At 42.2% G+C, this 16,937-nt stretch overlaps 1 protein-coding gene across 1 annotated transcript in view; it reads right to left on the bottom strand.

Moving 5' to 3' along the window:
* NAPG (NSF attachment protein gamma) overlaps positions 1-6,286 on the bottom strand; it is a 21,013-nt gene extending 14,727 nt beyond the window's left edge. The window contains exon 1 of the mRNA XM_009284136.1: positions 6,278-6,286. Coding sequence (XP_009282411.1) covers positions 6,278-6,286 — 9 coding nt within the window. The remainder of the gene's footprint in view (positions 1-6,277) is intronic.
* Positions 6,287-16,937: the final 10,651 nt, after the last annotated feature.

Consider the following 16,937-nt stretch of genomic DNA (forward strand, 5'->3'; position numbering starts at 1 on the left):
CAAATGGGCCACAGCCCAGGTCTGCGATGGGGGGAGTTGTCTCCCTCCTTCCCCGGCAGCCCTGTGGGTGGTATCACCTGGCAGGGTTTGTGCAGGTGAATGGTTGCCCACAGTGTCGGGCTGTGCCACGCTCCGGGGAGCCGGAAGGTAGCTCCCTTGCAGGAGCCCCCAGCCCCATCCTGTCCAAGGCCAACAGAAGCTTTTTGGAAAACAGGAATGAGTGCGGGCCTGCGTTTCCCAGGGTTTTCTGATGGAGGCCAGTTTTTGGTAGAAATGCACAACTTGTGGGCCAAAGGCTGAAAAGCTCTGCTTGCCCTGCTCTGAAAGAAGCCTCCAGAGGCCTTTTTGCTGAGGCATACTGCTCTGACTCGTTTGGTGTTTGTAAAAAGAAGAGGCTGTCTCTAGTCAGGCTGGGACAGAAATCTAAAGCAGAAGGCGTGAGTGGTGGTTGAGCACACCAGAGTTGCTAACATAGGCTACGCTGTCATGCAAGATAGCCAAATTACGCACTCAGTAACTGAATTGAAAATGCTAAAGTCTTTGTTACTGCTCATACATCCAGTTTCCTTGACTCCTTATTTTTGTTAATCTGAAACATCGTTGAGTAACAGAAGACCAGTGACTTGAGCCCAGGAAGGTGTTTTTTCTCCAAACTTGGACATCATTACTGTCTTCCGGTAATCTGAATAACAGAAGTATTCATCAACACAGGAGAGAAAGCAAAGTGAGAAGCTGGTTAAACTTGCAAAACTCTTATCAGAGCATAGGAGTCATTGAAAGTCCATACTGTTTACAGGAATCGGACCTTTGCGATTGTTTCTACCTTAAATGGTGAAAAGAAGCAATATTTACATGATTTGTTTTACTCTAGGTAGGCATCAAACTCACAGGTCTGAATTGCTCTCCTTTCCTTTTCCCACATTCCCTTGATGATGTGGAAACTTAATTTTCTAACTTTGGTTCGTGCACTGCACTTGAGAAGCTATCATCTATTGCAGATGGTGGAAAATCCCACTAAATCTTACATACTATTATTCTGTGTCCTAGAACAAAGTAGGAAAAAAGGTTGTAGAGAGGTTTTCTGCTTTCAAAAGCAGATGAGTGGTCATGGGAGTACTGGGAGAAAATAGCTGATCTTGCATAATACATACGCAAAAAGGTTTCTGGCAAGCGCTCACTGGTAGCAGGTAAAAGTAGAGGAAGCTATGATCGGAGAGATTCCCGTGTCATCATGTCTGCCTTTTCTTTCCCTTGCTATGGCAGCCAGGACAGATCTGGCCATATAACTATGAGCTTGCTGCAGTGCCTTTCAAATAAACTTGTGTTAGCTGTGAAAATGAAATCATAGGACCGCGGCATTAAAGGACAGAATAATCTCAGAGTGTTCTTCCGAATGATGATGATGTCTTATTGTTTGTGTGTTTGTTTGTGCTAGTGCTCCAGGCCTGCTGTGTTCCCTGGGTTATAAATAGCTGTCCACTTTCTAGTGAAACTACACATGTGCACTGTCTGGTTACACTTTCTAGTGGAATGACCAGGTGAAAGATTTCCAAGACTAGTATTAAATGAAATAGGATATTCCTGGGTAGCTTTTATTTTGTAGACAGAGAACCACCGGAGATTTTACATCTGGGAAGGATCATATCACAGCATCTGGTGCTTGGCTGTGAATTACAATTTGGTGTTGAAAAATGACCAGGTACAACGTGAAAAAATTTTACAGTGATAGCAGCCGGAGTGACAAACTTTCTAAAGTATAATCTTACAGGTTTTGTTTACTAGGTAGATGTGAACTCCGCAAATAGCTGTACCAGTAGAAGCCGTTGATCATTAGCCAGTCCTCAGCTGCCCACCACTACACCTTGCAGAGGGTTTCTGTCTCCTATCTAAGCATTTCTTCATGTACGCCATTGCAACCAAAGGCATCAGGTTATCAAAAATGAGCTGCATAAGCTGATACGGTTCATTTTGTCTGAGATGGGTTAAAAGCACCTGTGTGAGACTTCATGGGGCTAACCTCTGGCAAGAGGCTGGAGGCAGGCAATTGGGGACAGCATCTTCCACCATTATGGCTGGGTCCACCCACAGCCCTGGCATAAGGACAGCCTGGGCTTCCTTCAGAGAGCTGCTGTTAGTTGAAAGAGACTATCAGTACGATCATAGCTAAATTTGTTTCCCAATTAACTCTTAACTTTTCTTTGCTGTGAATATGTCATGTTCTTGTTCGAAAGTCAGGACTGACTGCAGTGAGTTGTATTTTAAATCAGCTGCTGAATCCTATCTGCTACTCCACTGGATCTGGAAAGTGAATTTAAGTTTTCCTAGATCTGGATTTCCCAGCTCTGTCTGATACCCTTCTTTGGCAGCAGGACATGGAAAGTTCTACCTTGTGATTTATTAGTGTCTGAGTTGGAGTCGTAACTACAATAACAATGGCTACACCACCACGCTGAGGAAATTACCTGTGAGGAAGAGAGAGGGATCTACATATTCCTCGTCCCAGGCAGGCTGCTACTGACGCTAATGGTCTAATGAACAATTGGCTCAGACACATTTTGGGCCCCTTACATGCACAAAAATGTGTTCCGCAATCACTCCATCCCAGTGCCAGCACCTCAGTGCTCCAGGACTTTTCTTTTCCTGTCTTCAGCATTAAATCCATATAATTCATTTGGCTGTGAGACATTACTAGTTTCTGTCTTAATGGGTATGGCAGAAAGCAAACAAATAACTCTGAGGGCAGCAAAATTAATAAAGACTGTTTTTCTGTAGATTTGTGTCTCCCTGCTGATTGTCTTTAATTAAACAGCAGAAGACTACAGTGTGAGCATGCCTTTTAATAGATGTCAGAGAACAAAGAGAAAGACATTATAAATATCCCAGCTGGGGATGTTTGTCTAATTGGAGGTAATGTCTTAATTGGCTTTCCAGATTCATTGGACGTGAGAGAGGAGGAGGGTATCCTGGTGTCTAGTAAGGTGTTCCAATGTGAAACATTCATGCCTTCCCCACTATTTATTGAACACATATAATTTACGTGTTCCTTTTCCAGGTTAAGTAAGGTGGCCTGTCCACCTAGGTAAGGCCGGTTGATTTTGTCAGTGGGTAAAATGACGCGTCATGATTACCAAGTCCCTTTTAGTCCCTACCTACTATTCGTCCTGCCTCCCTTGCTTCCAACAAGAATCCATTTCCCTAAATCATGACAACCTGCAAATGTAATTTATTTACAGTCAAATTAATTTTATACAATAGTTCGTGTATGACTCACAAAGATATGTACAATATCTACAGATATGAATAAAGCTCTTCTGGAGAAGAGTTGAACCACCTTGTCCTGTTTGGTTTTTGAGAGCCCAAGGTTGAATAAAAGCCTGTAATTAACACTGCCGCTTCCCACGTGCTCCAATGAGTATCAGATGAAATCAGTATTGTTGGCATTTGTCACCTCCTGGACTTGCTCCTTGATACTTCCTCACCTTCTCAGCCACTGCATCAGCAAGCAATGATAATTTGCTGTCATATCTGATGGTTATATCCACCACCAGTGTCTGACCACCCTTAACAAATACTAGGTCAGGCTTGTAGAGCTTGTTTTGGTGGTCTCATAGGAGTGGCTCGTGAAACACTAGCCAAGCCTTCTTTTGAGCTTCTTCAGCCAATAGATCACACAGTTGGTTATGTCTTTTGATCCTAGCTTCCTGAACTGGCGGGCAATACCCCATAATATGTGTGCAAGTCTCACTCTCAGCTTGACAGTGCTGGCAGATCTTGAGTTTCCTGTCTACCCCAATTCCCTCATGGGGTAAACATTAGCTCTTAATTGTAAGGTGGTATTGAGCTTCCTGTGGGGAATGCCTCTATAACATTCAATCCGGTAGTTACTAATTTTATCTTTTTCAAAGTTGGCAATTCCACGCCCTGACACAGTAACCTGCTCCAATTCAAAAATTCTTCCATCCGCCAGTTACTAGGTCTTGGAAGGATGACCTTTGGAGCGGAAATTTCCCATTCTGAGACTGGGGCCTCACCGCAAACCACTTCTGGAATTACCATGACTGCTTTTGGGTCCCAAATTGATGGAGTTTTCTCTTCCCTTCCTCCCACAGCAATCCACAACTTTCTAATTCATTCTTGATACCTTCTTGATGAACTATTGATTTTTTAGTGTCATCAGAAGGGTGGGCAATTCGGTGCAGCTGACAGGCCTGCATGCTTGGGATTGATCCCACGAGTCTGATAATACCCAGGCCTCCATTGCATGTGCTGGAATAAAGAATGATGTCGCAAGTACAGGCAAGTAGATGTAACTGTTCCTTGACAGCAGATTGAATGGCCAAGTCAAAGGCTTGGAGGTATGTAGCCTTCATGTCGGTGTGGTCAGCTAGATAAAACAATCGAGGGATAGTAAATCCTTGCAAGATGTCTTCCTTCTGAAAAGGCTTCAGTGAAGCCTGCCCAATCCGCCTCAGCCGCTCAGTTTTTCTGACGGTTCAGGTTTTAATAACCCAACCCGTGGGTCTATATATATAGGCCCAGATATTTCTCAGAGCTGCTTGGGTCAATCATATTGAACAGTATGCCATTGATTGTCCAAGCAGGACAGTCATTGATTGTATAAGAGTCTTTCATTGCTGTGATGCAGAAGCCATGGCACTTCAGCCCCTGAGGCCAGTCAATTCACAGAAGACTTCAAAAATGTTAATGTTCTTCTGCATTCCATCCCAAGAATCACTCGGTATCACCAAGTCATCTGCAAAAGCTAATGTTATCCTTTTCGCGCAGTGCTGGAACCCATTGCCTTCCTCTTCCAGCTTGCACAGTAGAGGTTAACTGATAGATTGAATAAAAGTGGAGACATTGCATCGCCTTGCTTCACCCCAATCCGGATCCAAATGGGGTCCAGCTGTTCATTCTTCAGATCTCTCTGGGTATTAATATTGCAATAAAGAATTTTAATTAGGGCAATAATATGATCATCAATGCCCTTCTGTTTTAGAGCCATAATAATATAAGAGTGGCTTATGTTGTCAAAGGCTTTAGCCAAATCAATGAAGACTATTCTGATGGGCTGGTGTTCCCTCTTAGCATATCAAATAAGTAGCTGTAGTAGTTTTAAATTTTTGGAACAACTAGGTCATCTTATAAAGCCCCTCTGCCGCAAATGAATAGGACATGCCTTGGTCAGATGGGCTGTTTAGATCCTTGAAAACAGACTCAAAATGGTTGACCCAGTCACAATAGGTTGCTAATTATTGATGTTTCTCTGTCATTCAGGCAACACAGATTTTGATATTTACACTGTCAGGCATTCTTTTGCCATGTCCAGTATGACACTGGACACCAGCCATAGATTAAAAAGTTTCATTAGTTGGGTGTGCTGGGGATCTATGTTAGTTAGGTCCCTCAGACTCAAATGGTCTGGGCCCAGTGCTGAGTTATTACTAATTTCTCTGATGTTCTTAGAGATGTCTTTTGCCGTAATCATGGCTTTGAATGCCAAATTGTGGAGCCAATAGTCTTGAAAGCTCCCAAGCTTTGAATGTTCCTGGCAACTCCCATCTCGACTTGAACACAGTGCGTACCCTGTCCATCAGGAGACTGTACCTCAGGGATTCCGTGTCATCTAGGGTAATACTGACTAGTTTCCCTCTACCCAGTTGGAACAGCTACTGGAAGCGTAAGAATTCATAGAATTATAGAATCATAGAATATCTCAAGTTGGGAGGGACCCATAAGGATCACTGAGTCCAACTCCCCGCTCCTCGCAGGACTACCTAAAACTAAACCATATGACTAAGAGCGTTGTCCAGATGCTCCTTGAACTCTGGCAGGCTTGGTGACGTGACCACTTCCCTGGGGAGCCGACCACCCTCTCAGTCAAGAACCTTTTCCTAATGTCCAATCTGAACTTCCCTTGACACAGCTTCATATCATTTCCTTGTGTCCTATCACTGGTCACCAGAGAGAGGAGATCAACACCTCCCCCTCCACTGCCCCCCTTGAGGAATTGTCCCCGTTGCACTGCTCTCTTCTTCATCCACCTTTTCTGTCGACCCAAAGGGCATGCTTCCTGGTGCTTTCACATTAGGCTGGCTTTTGCCATAGTAGATGTAGCAAACAGGCATGAGTAGCAGTTTTCAGAGGTATCAGCAATCAGTAATTTTGGATCTTCCTCCCCCTTGATCACCTTCCTATAAACCCCTTGGAAGAAAGTGAAATTTATCAGATGTCAGCCATTCCAAGATAACCTTTCTGTAATGGGATTTCAACCTACCTTCTCCATGCGACCCAACATCATCTTAATGTTCCCCTCTTCCCATAGATGTTTCTTCCAATCTAGATCTTTCACCTTTTTTTCACTGGCATCTTAAGAAGTTCTCTCTGCTTGTCACTTATCTGTTTGGCCATTTTAGACAGAAAGTGCTCTGCTATCAGCTTATTGATATTTTTATGCCCCTCATACTGATTTTCAAGCTTTTGGAGTAAGTTAACCTCCGCCTGTGTCCAGCACTGCAGCCTCCTTGCCATACCTTTTTTTGGGTGGGGGACTGAGATCTGTTCCACATTCCTAGTAATTGGGTGGACCAGGTACTTATGTCGAGTCAGACCAATTTTAGTTTCAAACACACAATTGCATTCTCCACAGCTCCAGCCCTCTATCAGGGCAAATTCCACAACCCCCTTGCAGTTTGGGAAGCTGCAGGCAGTACTATGATGTTTCACGTTTGTTCACTGAAACAGGATCTTTTTCCTTCCATGAGCTCTCTTTAGATTATCAATTAGTCCTGATATTTCTCCTGTCTGGTTCATGCAACAAGGACATGATGGACTTTTATCTGGGACCTTCACAACCAGAGTACTATTGGTTGGAAGATTTCCGCTGGTAGCCAGGATAGGCATTGATGGCATTGGTGGAAGTTGGGCCACAGTCCTGGAGGGCAGGGGTTCCTCATCCTCCTCACTTTCCCCATCAGTTGCGTGTGGGCTGATGTTAGTGCCCCAAAGAATCGGTGAGGCAGTCACCTCATGCACCTCTGGTAACCTGACTAGATAGTCACTCCTGGTGGAAGGATGACACCATTCCAAACCACAAAAGTCCAAGTTTATAAACTGCAGCCCAGAAAGATCCATTTCCTCTTCCACCATTCTTTTGTGGTCCCTGATGTTCCTAAGGACCACATTATCCTGCAAGTCCAATGGACTTGTTTGTGTGGCCACCAAGCAACCTGTATCGGCCAGACCATAACATCATACGCGGGTGCGAGGGCAAACACAAGCCAGACAACCCACCCTAAAACAGCTGCCTGACTTTGCCCAATTACACCCATGGGCACAGGCTCTGGACAACGATCTGTAGGATCTGTTGCCAAAATTTGGTTTCACCGAAGAAAAACTATCGAGTGGTCAGTGAAGCCAGTCAATAGGGAGGAAGCAAGTATAACTCCAAACACGTTGGGGCAGAGGCTATCTTGGGTTACCCTGAAGGACATCCAGCAGGACCACGAGGATGTGTAGCCTCTACTGAAGAGCCCAGCTAGTAACTATGGTCCCATCTTAAGAGAGTCATGGTTACTCCTGCAACAAGTATAGAGATTACTCTACAGTCTTCCCTCAGTGGCACTGTGAATGAGTTGTCTCCTCTGTATTTATCTTTGTATTTCATGAACCCTGCTTAAAGTTTCCATTTTTTAGTCACTTTTATTTCTAGTGCCGTCAAATTTTGCTGTATTTGACTAATGGTTTCCAAAGTTAAAGCGGGATATTAACCAATACATGGAGTACAATTGTATCCACTTGTTTTCTTGGGAAACAAGGTTTTTATTTCCACATATACCAATGCAAATATATGGAAATCATGTTCCTGAGTCCGTCTGATATGCTCCACCCCTGTTGTTCCCGCCTGTGATTCCCAGGATGGAATCATTGGTGATACATTATCTTTCATGTTTGTTTCTTGCTGCTTTTTCCTGTGTGCTGGTAGGTACATGCACAGCCATGTTGTGACCTGAATTGGAGAACTGATCTGGTTTTAGGAAAAAAAGGAGATAAAGAGCCCTGCTGTAAAATAATATGTTTTTACTGAAGGCCTTGTCCCACAAAGCCCATTTGGTCAACATCTTTAAGGGGTATGGAGTACCTCTTACCTCCTTTTATGGCATAGTTTGGTGTATATTTCTTTTGCTGTCAGTACTAGCTTCATTATCTCCCAGTCCTCATTATGCAAGTGTTCACACCCACCCCTGCTACCCTGCATTGTTCCAGCACAAATGTTTGTGTGGTCTTTCAGTGAACAAATTCTTACTTTCTTGACTAGGCTCTTCTTAGCTGGCTCTGTTCCCTCAGGCAATTTACCAAACAGTCACACCTGCACAAAGAGGGGATCGGGAATATATGGTGGGGGCACAAATTGCTTAAGCCAGTTTAAGTACCACATGCTAAATGTGTAATCATAGCTTTACTTTAGCTTCTGTTTCTGTTGATGAAGTAACTTCTTCAAGATAGAGCACATACATCATTTAAAGACGTGACACCTTTTCTGCTCCAGCTTTCCAACTCCAGAACCTCTGGAAACCTCTCCCCTTTTTCTTCATTCTCCCTTCTTTCTGAATTGTTCTCCACAGAAGGCTCTCGCATCAGACTCTCCTGGTAGAAAGCCAGTTATTCCTCTCAGAGGATCCATCCAGTGTTAATGGCTCTTGATGGCTCTTTCATTGCTTTGCAGCAGTTTATCCACAAGATGCTCAGTGCCTCATGGAAGTAATGTGGAAAATGAAGTTTGACATGTAGCATTGTTCCCCAAATCGAGGCATTCATAACTTGACATGAGCATGTATCCTTCAATCTGTCACTGAAATAATGTTTGACATAGATCCCAGAACAGAGGCAGGAAAACATAACAGTTTTCATCAGTTTTGAAAGCATAATTAGATTTTTCCACTTTTCTACAGGATTGCCAAATTGCATAATGAATGGTTCTTCCAGATGCCAGCTTCTACTCTATATCCATGAACAGGGAAGTGAGGAAACAACGATGAGGAGTTTCCTCTCCAATGGCCCGATCACTAATATCCAATAAAATCAGTAAGTCTGTGCAAGCTTTTGGTCACTTCTATTGACTGCATAGTTTTGCACTCCTGAAGCAAGATTTGCAGAGGAGTGATAACATATTCCTTTTTTTTGGCTTAACCTTTGTCAACGTTGTTTTCCTTAGTCTGCTTCAGAAGAGCATGTGTAGCTCTTCTGGCATCATAGCTGATTGCTTTTGAACCAGGAATGCAATCCTGGACAGAAGCTGCTGTGCAGTGCTCTCCTCTTTTGAACTATGCATGAGACACATTAGTATTTTAATGCTGGCAGAGGCACAGCTAGTGATCTCCTTAGTTAAGTTCATTTTCATAGCATGCACAGTTGCTAGGTTTCGTTCCACATGGTAGTGTGGAGTAATTAAAACATCTGCTGCATTCCTCCAATGTTTTATTCCTCAGCGTAAAACGCTTTCTGAGATTAATTGCTTTGGTCATGTATCTGAACATCCTACCTCATAACACCATTCATTAGATAACAATATCAGAGCCTATTTCTCCTTATAGAGAAGTCAGTTCTCCCGCTCTGAATTGTTATTTACATATGCTATTATCATGCTGCTGCAGTATATGTCTGCAACAGCCTAAACTATGCACTTTTACAAAAGTCTTTTTTAATGAGCTGATTATAAAAAATTATGTGGCAGCCATGTGGGTATGCTGCTGAAGGCCTCCCAAGTATTGAAGTCGGTTCCGTGGGCAGCCCGGCTGACTGAGAAGTGAAGCTCTATTGTTCTCAGTGTAAACATCAGAAGTAAATAAAATAAACCTTGCAGTTTGTTTAGCACTGTTAAAGCTGGTGATTCTTACTCTCAAACATAGTATTGAGATAGTTTTAAAAATATTAAAGGAGAAGTTGATAACAGGATTCCATTTGATTGAGTGGCCTAAAGACTCTTTAATCCCCTACAAAGACTACATCTGTAGATTAGGTGTTAGTCTCTAGATAAAGGTAGTAAAAATCCCCTTTAGAGTTCAGTCCGTGGACTGGAGAAAATCTTCAAGTCACTAAAGTGACTGAAATTTCCATCCTCTATAAAAACTCAAACCCCTCTAGCCCCTCTGTGTAAATGAATGCTATCAAAAGCTATAAGAAGAATTCAGTGGGCTGCTTCATCCAGATACACTCTGACGTGCAGTTTGGGTTCACTGGTCATTATGAACCTTTGAAAAATTGTTTAGAAGGGTTGGACAAGATGTTCATAGAGTGCATTCCTACTAGTCCCAACTGTAGCCTGTTGTCTGCATTTAAAGCTTTTTATTAATTTCCTTCCAGGAAAAAAAAAGTCTTTAAAAGTCTAGGCAGACATTCTCCCACCAGAGCTTTTATTTCTCTTCCAGTAGACCTAGTAGTTACAAACCACTGAATTGTAAGCAGCTCATGTGAGTTGATGACAAACATTTAGAGGAGAGTAACTGACTTGGATCATTCGGTTAGCCGTGGCCTATCCATGAATTTCCTTTGAAATATAGGTAAAACTTCAGCAAACACATGATTTCCGTTGCTATAGTACTTTCTAAGTCACATTCACTTTTTCATATTAGTTTAACTAAAGCTTTGTAGTTCACGTGAGTCCTGTAAAATGGAATACTTGTAATTAATTCAGTTCAAATAATCCACCTTTTCTTTCTGTGTGACTTCTTTTGATAAAACCACTGACTTTGTTTTCTGCTCCTCAATTTGATATAGAGGACATACGGTTTATTACTGTGGTGCATGTAGGAGAGAATCCAGAGATGGTTTTCTCATGAAAAGAAAATGTTTAATATTTTGTGAAAGTAATCTGAAAGATCAGGTTAGCCTATCTTTGGGCTATCCACAGATATGTAGTTAAACTGTTTCTCATACGCAAAAAACATAGGAGAGTGAGCATAGTGAATTCTCTTAAATGTAATTGCCTTTAATGTCATCTTCTCTGAAAGCACTAGTGGGAAAATTTCAAATGAGGAATCAAAGCGTCCTTGTAAAAATCATATTCTTTATGTTTACTCTTAATGTGGAAAAGGAATTTATGGAAATGGGGGTAGATCTCCATTTTTATTTTGAAGAATTGTAGAAGTGAATCAACTGCCAATTCTTTCTTTTAAGCTGCAAGATGTATTTTCGTGTCTCTAAACCTGCTCAAGAAAGCACAATCACTGCACTTACAGATCTGCTTCCTCTGCATACATACATTATTAATAAAGATTGCAGATGCACCTACAGAGGAGAAAAGGTAACTCGAGGTAGTGTTTCCCTACAGTTGTGCGTGCCAGGTCTTCCCTGTGATGGATGTGCTTCGTACATACCTCTCTGTCTCACAGTATTGCAGAGCACTGTGTCATGTGCCACTTCTGTGCGTTTGCTTTCTACCTCCTACCTTTTTACACCGTTCTTCTCTCTTTCTTTTCCCCGTTGTTTCATCTGGTTTCTGGTTTCGATTTTGCTCTTTTGCCTGGTGGCTGCTTTCTTCTCTCTCCTTTTTTCTTCTAAGTGCTGCTTATAGTAAAGGTGTCCCGTGATAGTACCACTAGACCAAAATACATACATTCTTACAGATGGTTTAAAGGCTGCAGAAGAGAAACAGAAGCACAGATGAGTGCTTGGACCATGTAATCTTTTCCACATAGTTGGATAAGAGGCTACGGCAAAAGCAGGAGGAAAGACTATTTTAAGTGCAGCTCCTCACTTCACCTGTGGCTTCTGGGCTAAGATTACAAGAGGGATACCACACACTCCCATGTCATTTGGAAAATTGCCCATATGATTCAAAATCATACGGAAAAAGTAGTGAAGAATTAATAGAATCACAGAACCATTGAGGTTGGAAGCCATCTCTGGAGATGGTCTAGTCTACCTCCCCTGCTCAAAGCATGGTCAACTATAGCAGGCTGCTCATGACTGTCCAGTTGGGTTTTGAATATCTCAGTACAGAAAGCATGCAGGGATGAATCATAAATATCATAAGCAATACTTATATAATAACAATTAAGCTCTCGTTATTTACAACGGCTACAACTGAACAGTGGTGTAACTAAGACAGAGCTAGTGGTGAATTCTTTCTCACTTGTCATCTTTAAATCAAAACACAATGTCTCTTAAAAGATACGCTTTTAGAGCTTGATACAGTATTTGGCAAGTGGAATTCAACAGTCATTGTTGTGTAAAGGCTAGAGGAGAGGAGCTTGGGTGTCCCTTCTGGAGCTCAGTCTTGTGAATGGAGGTCAATAAATGATCTCTCAGATTTAATGGATGTTGTAATGAAACCTAGCAAACACAGGAGGGCTCTGTTTGAACACGTATTGAGAAACATTGAGGGTGGTGCCAAACAGGGGTGGTGTGTTCTGGTGTTATATAACCTGAAGCTAAATTGCAGTGCAGTTTAGAGAAGTAGAAGATTCTTAACTGTTTGCTATGAAATTACCATCTTGTTTTGGGTATGTATGGGTTTGTATCTAAACATTGTCTCCATGCTGGAGCATAGAAATATACAAATAAATCATATGAACCCCAGCTGAAGTGGCCCATTATGAAACATATAAAATAAAATTCCTGATTTTGTCATTTATACTAAATGTATCCATTCTCTATGAAACAGCTTTAGGTTTAGCTGTCACAGATACATCACAGTACGTCACAAGCTGGCTTCTGACAGGAAAAATGGTCTCTTTCCTTGATTTTACATTACAAACCCTAATTTTTCCATATTGCTACCATGGAAACAAATGGAGAATAAAGGCAGCAGGGAACAAAAAGCCGCTGTTGCATAATGGGGTTTGGTCATTCCTCCACAGAGACAAACAGGCTTTCACAACTGGGCTCTGCTGCAGCATCCAGTATCACTGCAAGTCCCTCAGGGCAGGGACCGCGCTTGCCTGTGCCAGCGTGCAGCTCACGGCAAACTGCTTGCGGAGAGGCCTCCGTCTCGATTTGAAGCAATGGGGCTGTGCAGCCGTTCAGCGTCAGCTGTATCACACGCTGCTGAAGCGAACATGTCTCTCACATCAGGCAGTGCTGCGAGACGGGGAGGATATCTCCTGGCTTCCCTTGCCTGCCACCCCATTCACAGGGCAATTCTGTGAAAACAAATAGAGGGTAAATAAAATCTTTCTGTGACAACAATGTAGCAGCCCCTGCAAGAAAAAGGATTTCTCCAACGCTGGTGAGAACAGTGGGGATAATGATTAGCAGTGACGGCAGTAACAAGGACAGGGAAGCCACGGTCTCCTCGTCTATCTGAGGATGCCCACCTGTGAAGGAATGCCACTTTGCTGGGGCCAGGGCACTGCTCTGTGCTTTACACAGGAGGTGTCATGGGCCTGTTCCCTACCCTCATCCATGACTCTCTACGTAAGGAGTTTTGTTCCAACATTTCTTGCCATGAAAAGGAACAACGTTGTACACGGAGAAGAAAGGCACCGAGTTGGATTTTTCCTGCCCAAATTTGGGCACTTAGCTGAAGATCCCGTGGTAGGAGTGTTTTTCCGTTAGGCAGTTCCTGAAGCAAGTTGGAGCCCAGCTACCCTTACAGGTGCATCATCCTGTTTATCGTTCAATAGGGGGCCTCTAGAGAATAATGTAGATGTTAAAAATCAGATGACATAAATCCAAGCTGTTGGGAATAATGAAGGCAACCTATTGACAGAAAACTCAAGATCAAACTGCTTTGGAAGAATCCACAAAAAGGGAATGTTCATTACCAAATCAGAAATCAAAGGTGAAGTTACTCCAGTAGGATGAAGAATTGTACAAGCCTCTTGGATTAATCCTTTAGAACGTAATTATCTCAGTTCAACAGTATAGTAAGATTGCATGTGAGCGCCTCCAGGAAGCAATACCAGTTGTCAGCCCCATCACATTTCCATTATAATGCTAGTTGACTTTAATGTTTAAACCTGTCATGTTAAGACCACCTCCAGCAGGCTGGTGGTTAAAGTTAGATTTTATTATAATTGGGGTTGTTTTTTTTTTTTCTTCAGGACTTTTCTTTTGCCAAGAAGTATAAACCTACAGTGACATAGCAAATGATGTATTCATTTACAAACCCTTTGGGAAGGAAAATACATAACAAAGGATTTCTGGAATGCAGTTTTTAGCCCAGATGATTATTTCATAATCTATTTTTCCTTCTGAAAAAATTATTTTGGTTTAGTAGACATTGTTAATTGCTAATAGTAATCTTAAGTTTTTTCTTTTTCTTCTCCCTTCAAAAGCTAATGACAAAAGAGTACAGAATATATTACTAAAGGGACATGTATTAGTTCTCCTTTGGATCAGTGCTACAAAGTGCAGCTAATCAGCATGAAAAGATTAATTTCTTATGTTACAGACATGCTCTTCTTGACAAGTGGGTTATCATTTCTTTACAGCAAGCAGTGTTATAAAAATAATCCAAGCCACACTTACACATGTACAAACAGAGTAGCCAGGGAATGATGGACCTGCAGTCAGTGGTTGAGACTGACCCAAGCTTTGAAATTGGAATTTCTGAAAAGGCTGTTGCTCGTTGAATGTCTGGATTTGGCTCATTACAGAAACAGGTCACAATCTGCTCACTTCTGACCTAAATTTGGATGAAAACATCCTCCTACTTCAGCAAAGTTTGGATCAAGGCTGTGGGTTAAGGCTTAATTCAGTTCATCATCTGGTCTTTCATTAGGATTACCAGGAAAAATGTTGGCTTGAGACCAGGTTTTCTCTCTCAGATGTTTATTGTAAATTCTGTTGAAGTAGTCCAGATTGATTGTTGTACATACATACTGGAAGAGACCCTATATTTTCTTCATGTGACTGTCCAGAAAGATACAAGGAAAAAGGGTATGTTGCTGCAGTACAGCTGTGGGTTTGCTAAGCAAATCTGGCCCACAGACACATTTATACAGCAAATCTCCCAGTTGCTGCTTCCATTTTGATGAACCACAAATATCTTGGCATTCTAATCTCTCCACAGCATATTAATCTCAGCTTGTAAAAAAAAGAGACAAACAGTGAAAACACTGTAGTAAGGATTGCCTTCTTCCATTCCATCATTTGATGCTTGCTGTGTTTCTCCAGAGAGGAAGACGAAGGGAAGTAACACATTTGTGATGTAACGCAGACAGGAAATCTCTTTAACTCAAGGTCTAGTAGGAATTTTTAAAGGTTGTTCACCCTGCATCATGAATTTTCTGTCACTACTGGATTCTGCTCACTTCAGCTATCCTGTGGGGACGGGAATCAGAGAAGAATCTTTTTTCAACCAGTGGGAAAAGTAATGCAGGTTTATCAGGGGAAAGTCTGGGCAAGCAGCAGAAGCCGTTATAGATGCCAGTACCATTCTTGAGAAGGACATTCTTAAGGAGAAAAATAGAAGAAAGCCTATTCTAGTAGAGGCTTGATCAGATGATATACAGGGCCAGCAGGTACCGTCCAAGAGATATTAAAGCCTCTTCTGCCTCTAGCAGATTAAACAGCCACATTTATGCTGGTTCTGCAACCTTCCATTAGGTCACTGTGCTCCTCTACCTTCACAGACAGCTTGGAAATCACATATCCATCCGAAAATATTTCATCTGCCATTGTTACAAATGCCTATTTCTTACATGTAATAACAGCAAAACAGTTATTCTCTTATTTTCCTGTGTGTTCAGTTGGAGCAATTGACAGTGCAGTTTGTTAAATCAGTTGCATTTTAGAGGCAATCAGTGAACCTTTTTTATTTTTTAGCTGAGAAAAAAACACTTTACATCCCTTATAATAAAGCAAGCAGGAAAAAAACACCTCACAGGATTTGCATTATAATTTCTCTTTGAGGTCTTTACCTTTTTCAATGACTCTTTAATTTTACATTGTAACTCAAATACTTATTAGGGTTTTTTTACTTTACAAAATAAAAGATCGCTTTAAAGTCACGCTTGACAAATTTGAGGCTGAGGATTATCAGAAGCTAAGAAAGGTCACACCTGGTTAGACAATAGAACCATCTCCTCCAGTCTTCTGCTCTTCAACAGTACCCAAAATACCTAGAAAATGATGTAATAAGGCAACCACATATGATACTTCCCCTTGTACTCTCCTGTCTTCCAAACATTTTTGGTTTGGAGGCTTCCTAGGCAGGATTTAGTTTCTGTATATTTCATAAGCCTTGGTGGGTTTCTTTGCCATGAGTTTGTCCAGTCTTCCCTTCCACCCATGTGAGATTTCAGCCTCTACAATATCTTCTGAAGGGGTGTTCCACAGTTCATCTACCCGGTGTAATAAGAATTACCTTCTTTGGTTTATTTTGAACCTGGATTTTAGTGGCTTTATTTGATTCCCCTGGTGCCTTTCCTGGAAAAGATGTTGAACAGCATCCCCCTTTCTTCTCTGTTTATGCCACTTTGGGATTTTATGGACTTACTAGTTTCCTGTCACAAAGTCCTGAGAGTGGGATAGGTGTGAGACACTTATACTTGGCTATGCTTGAACATCTTGTCATGTTTCAGTACTTGGTGCAATCAGCATACATGCTCAAAGCCAAATTCTAGCTGAGATACCAAATAGAGTGTTTCTGTGATCATGCCACTGTACTTGGCACTGGTGAGGCCGCACCTTGAATACCGTGTTCAGTTTTGGGCCCCTCACTACAAGAAGGACGTCGAGGTGCTGGAGCGTGTCCAGAGAAGGGCAACGAGGCTGGTGAAGGGTCTGGAGTACAAGTCTTCTGAGGAGCGGCTGAGGGAACTGGGGTTGTTTAGCCTGGAGAAAAGGAGGCTGAGGGGAGACCTCATCGCTCTCTACAACTACCTGAAAGGAGGTTGTAGCGAGGTGGGTGTCGGTCTCTTCTCCCAAGTAACTAGCGATAGGACGAGAGGAAATGGCCTCAAGTTGCGCCAGGGGAGGTTTAGATTGGA

Source organism: Aptenodytes forsteri, unplaced genomic scaffold, assembly GCF_000699145.1.
Source record: "Aptenodytes forsteri isolate BGI_AS27 unplaced genomic scaffold, ASM69914v1 Scaffold229, whole genome shotgun sequence".
Lineage (NCBI taxonomy): Eukaryota > Metazoa > Chordata > Aves > Sphenisciformes > Spheniscidae > Aptenodytes > Aptenodytes forsteri.